Source organism: Silene latifolia, chromosome Y (assembly GCF_048544455.1).
Source record: "Silene latifolia isolate original U9 population chromosome Y, ASM4854445v1, whole genome shotgun sequence".
NCBI classification, from domain to species: domain Eukaryota; kingdom Viridiplantae; phylum Streptophyta; class Magnoliopsida; order Caryophyllales; family Caryophyllaceae; genus Silene; species Silene latifolia.
In genome coordinates, this window is record NC_133538.1 from 138328363 (window position 1) to 138333505 (window position 5143).

The 5143-nt window shown below is 35.9% G+C and overlaps 1 protein-coding gene across 4 annotated transcripts; it reads right to left on the minus strand.

Annotated features, from left to right (window-relative positions):
- Positions 1-790: 790 nt before the first annotated feature.
- On the minus strand, positions 791-4781 carry LOC141627444 (uncharacterized). 4 transcript variants are annotated; one of them, XM_074440715.1, is made up of 3 exons: positions 4669-4781; positions 1997-2335; positions 791-1407 (listed from the first exon to the last, which is right to left on the minus strand). In XM_074440715.1, the coding sequence occupies exons 2-3, from the start codon at positions 2330-2332 to the stop codon at positions 1147-1149; spliced, it is 597 nt and encodes a 198-aa protein (XP_074296816.1). In that variant the 5' UTR covers positions 2333-2335; positions 4669-4781; the 3' UTR covers positions 791-1146. The 4 variants fall into 4 exon arrangements, 3 of the variants coding, with proteins under 3 accessions (XP_074296816.1, XP_074296815.1, XP_074296814.1); XM_074440714.1 differs by having other exon boundaries at positions 1997-3869; XR_012537007.1 differs by lacking the exon at positions 4669-4781 and having other exon boundaries at positions 791-1464; positions 1997-4662.
- Between the last annotated feature and the right edge of the window lie 362 nt (positions 4782-5143).

The window sequence follows — 5143 nt, forward strand, 5'->3', positions numbered from 1 at the left end:
AAACTAACTCTTCAGCCTAGCTATGCTTTGAGTTGCTTTATTAATGGCCTTGAAGAAAACATTTCAGTTATGGTAAGGATGTTGAAACCAAGGAATATCTCTGAAGCCTTTGGGTTGGCTAAACTACAAGAGTCAACACTAAGGGTCTGTTTGGTTACCATTTTAGGAGGGAAGGGGAGGGGAGGGGGATTGAGGGGAGGGGGAGTGAGGGGTGGGAAGGGGAGGGTAAATGGATTGAGGTTGTTTGGATAACAAAAATGGTGAGAGGGAAATGGAAGGGGAGGAAGGAGAATGGATGGACGATGCTGATGGTAAATGATGACTAATGACAATAATGCCCTTACTTTTCCATCTAAGAAGGGAGATGACAGTTTATTTGTGTATTCACTTTGCACCATGTAACACCAACTTCATCATTATTCTTTTTTTTTTCCATTTTAATTTTGAGCAGCTTCATCATTATTCTTTTTAATTTTGAGGAAATGCAGCCTCATTATTCTCTACAACCGTTCACCACGAATTTATCAGCTATAAAAATTCAATAATTGAACAAATTCTTGCGGATTTCCGAAAATTGATCATTGCTTCATCTAATTTACGTAAGTTTTCCACCTCGTCAATTCTCTTGTAATAACATCCTGTTGAAATCTCATTGATATTGATATGGGAGGAAAGACGGATGCAGAAAGAGAAGACGAAAAGGGAGACGGAGAATAAAAAACTACAAAGAAGATAAGCATCGCTCTCCAAAACTCGGAAAAACCACCTGATTAGCTAAGATGCTAACAGCTTAAAATAAAATCTTAAGCATACGTGTTTAGATAACTAAAATATTACGACATACAACGAGATTAAACATTGAATCAAGTCTACTAACATCCGCAATACTTAGCATTACAAAACCATGATACTTATTTAAATATAAGCAGCTACATTTTTTCTGGTTGCTTCACTCATCGTCAATCATCATCTCCATTAAATACTCCTTTCGTTCCTCAGGTGGGCTCCCAAACAACTCTATCACCCTCGTTTGCTTGGCACTTAAGAACCTATAAGCTTTACTACGAGTAATCTGATCAAGCTCCATCCTTGATAACTCTTCAAATACCTCTTGACTTGTATAAACTCGAGGACGACCCTTCTCAATTACATCATTTCCCTCTCGAAGAGCCTGTGCAACATTGTACAATCCTTGTTTGATGATTGAATTTCTTCCCGCAAAACGTCTTCAGTTGCCTTTCTTTTTTTCCCTTTCTTAGAATCAGCCGAGTCTTTAGAATCACCCGTCTTACCTTCCATCGTGCCCCAATCATTCGAGTCAATAATAGTTGCTGTCATGTGAACACTCTTCCCCTTAGCTGTAGCGGATTCAGCACCAGTAGCTCGATCTTTTGAAAAAAGCTTAGCCTACAAATCAAAGTGAGGAAAAGGGGTGTTCTTCTATTTCTTAGCTTCTGGTTTTTTCTGAAAACGATTCAAGATAGCAATCATCAGCTCCTAACACCAATCATCAGCAACAATTTACTCACTAATATTTACAAACAAACCATTTTTCTAAGTCCAGATTATGATAGGTAATATATCTCCATTAACAGGAAATCCAGGTGAAGTTCGAAAGGTTTTCAGAAGGGCCAATCACTATAATTAACAATAATCTTCTAAAGCAAAAATTAATAGTGAGTTAGTGACTATTAACCACAGTGACTATTAAGACGATTTTTTCTGTATAATGAAACAATTTAATCTAGTGTTCAGTGTTGTGAAATGATGCAAGTAAGTTATTCATGTTTGTCATAAAGATTTTCTGGTTGTCGGAGAAAATACAAGTGAAAATACAAGTGAAAGAAAATACAAGTGAAATATTTTATGGTTGTCGGATAGTCGACATGGGAACAGATTACTCAAGTCTACAACATCACAGTTAGTTATTACTTACTACGAAGTATGAAATGAGCAGCAAGAAGTCAAAAGAAATAGATAGTTATTAAGTACATACCTCGAGTAGCGATTCCCAAACTTCGTCTTCGTTGTCAAACATCGCTGTCACTTCATTCCATCCCCAACCGCTAGCACCAAATAGATCAAACACATCATTAAAGTTTTTCTTTATCGTCTTAAGATGATTCTTTAGGTGAGCTTTGGTGAGAGGCTGATTCATTTTCTCTGAACATTCTTTAACAATGTTATCATATGCATGCGAAGTGAAACTCCCATCGATTCGATTCCCAAGAACAACTTCATTCATTAACGCATCAATAAAAACTTTATCCATCCGATCAGTCCATCTCAAGGAGGATGAGCTTGGAGCTTCCATTTTTTTCTGTTGTCCCATTTTCTATACTAACAGTACACAGAAAATGACATTAAAAGAGATAAAATTATTTAAAAACAGACAGGAACACAAAATGAGCAAATTACATAAAATGGAATAGAAATTATGTCATAAATTGTAAAGGCAAACTTGATAAAAAACTAGTAGTTTGGCAGCCAACAACATGCTCACAAAAGTACAAATGCTCAACAGTTCAAACATGAAAAAAGCAATATAAGCAAATGCTCACAAAAGTCATTATACTACATAATCCTCCCACATTTGAGAAGCAATCTCATCCCTAAATTTGGCGGCCTTGACTGAGTCTTCTTTACATGAAACAAGGTCTCCCTCTTCAATAGTTTCAGCTAGCTCTAGGTCTACTTCTTTAACAAGACGCCGGTTGTATTCATGATCGACTCCCATAAGGAAGTTGTGAATGATACAACACGCCAAAATCATTTTAGTTACCGTCTTTTGTGAATAATGAGGCTCGTTCGTACTTCCAATTATTGCAAATCGCTTCTTCAAAACTCCAAAAGTCCTCTCAATTGCATTGTGAAGTGAGGCATGTCGATGATTAAATAGCTCATGAGAGTTTTCAGGAGCACGAGAGGTATATTCTTTCAAATGATATCTTACACCTCTATATGGCGTAATCAAGCACGATTTTAACATATAACCAACGTCCCCCAGATAGTACTTACCATGAGGTATTATTAATTTATCATGCCTAGAATATAATGCATTCTTAACAATTCTAAAATCTGAAGCAGTGCCCTCCCAACCAGCTAACACATAAGAGAACTTGAGATCAAAAGTACAAGCCGCCAACACATTTTAAGAGGTAAATCCCTTTCTACATCGAAACCTAGAAGCCTGTGCACCAGAAACTTTCACACGAATGTGTGTCCCATCAATAGCACCTACACGATCCTTAAAGTATGGGAAAAAACGACCATCGTTTTGAATTTCAGGTAGGATATCCGTTCCTTTGGGCTGTTTGAGAAACATGTCTTCCATTGATATAATGGCATCCAAAACTCGGTAAAAGTGTCGACTAGTGGTCTCACCCGAAAGTTTGAAAAAGGAGCTAAGGGTGATGTTCCTAGCATTATGACCAATAATATGCAAAAATTTTGCCACTTGCTCCTCTACAGAAGACCGTCTTGTGTCTAATAAATATCTCCCATCTCTAAGAATTTTACAAAACCTTTCAAAAGCATGTGGGCTCATCCTAATTAGACCTTGACAAGTTCTAGTAACCTTAAGATCATCCATTAGCTCAAAAAGTCTCCTTTCCCTTCTCATGTATGCATCCAAACTGGTTTTTCGGGTGAAATTTTTAGGTTGATCACAAATGGTTCTCAATGAAGTAAAATATGAAATATAAGCAGCTACATGAACAACAGCCTCACGACGTTTTTCCTCATATTAATTCTAAATTTTCATTCTCTTCAACCTCTACCTCTGCCTCAGCCACCATATCATCATTATCACCAACCAATAATTCATTTTTGTCACTCTCCAAATATCTCTCCATATCCTAAAAAGATACCTAAAATGTCAAGATGACAATATAAATAAATATGGCAAAAAAATGTAGAGGAAGTTAGCCTATTAAATTAGGCAAAACAAAGAGAAGCGCATTTACGTATATCAATCAATTCCAGCTGATGTAAATTTGAAAAGTAAGGAGCACAAATTGCTGAGGCAGGGAATGACAAAAACTCAGAATCCACAACCAAACAAATAGCAGGGCAAAGGCACGTAAATTGTTTTGCACACATATTTTCAACAAGAAACAAAACCTTCAAGTAGACAAGTACTACTCTAAGCAACAAGACGAACCCATGAAAATTCTTAAACACAGCCGACTTCATTTCTTAATATCGATAATGTCTTTATTCCATCTTAAACAGAAAGACAAATTCATAAATCATCAATCAATTTGTACAAAACTCATTAGTAGACAACATGTACAGAACTCATTAGTAAACAGAAAGACAGTAATTACTACGAATTACGGTTTCTATAAAACTCATTATTTCCCATGAATCTTAAACCACAAAGTTTACTATCATCAGTAGATAATATATAACCCACAAATGACAATTTGTACAACAACAATCCCAATTCAGAAACTGAATCCAATATGTAATTCAATCGAACTAAATATGTAATTCAATCCCACTTTAGCTACTCTAGAAACTGTAATAATCGAATTATAGATTGAATATGTAATTCAAGCGAACTAAATATGTAATTTGATCGAATTACCATCGAAAAATCAATCGAACTGGAGTTCTAGTATTAAACAAAATTACACAAGAAGTGATAGAAGAGAGAAAACGAACCGGATAAACTGAATTTGAGATTGAATTAATTTGGAATCCCCAATTCAATCGAAAAATCAATCCAATTAAATCCCCAATTCATAAACCCTAGATCCCCAATTTGGAACCCTAGATCCCCAATTTGTACAAGTGAAGTATGAAATGAGAGATATTATATCGTCTGATATGTGTGATGTGTGTAAGTGTATCAGATTTTTAGTAAGGGCAAAATTGTCATTTTTTAATTAAATGAGGTTTTCTTTCCAAATCTTGCCACTGATGGAAAGATTACTGTTTGTTCTATAGGAAATAAAATAGATCGTCTCATTTCCCTCCCCTTCCATTTCCCTCTTTCCATATTTTGTAACCAAACGAAAGAAATTTAATCCCTCCCTTTCCCTCCCCTCCTCCTCCCTCCAATTCCTTCAATCCAAACAGACCCTAAAGCTCAAAAACAAATCCCACAACAAAAATACCCCATTTTTTCTCAAACCAC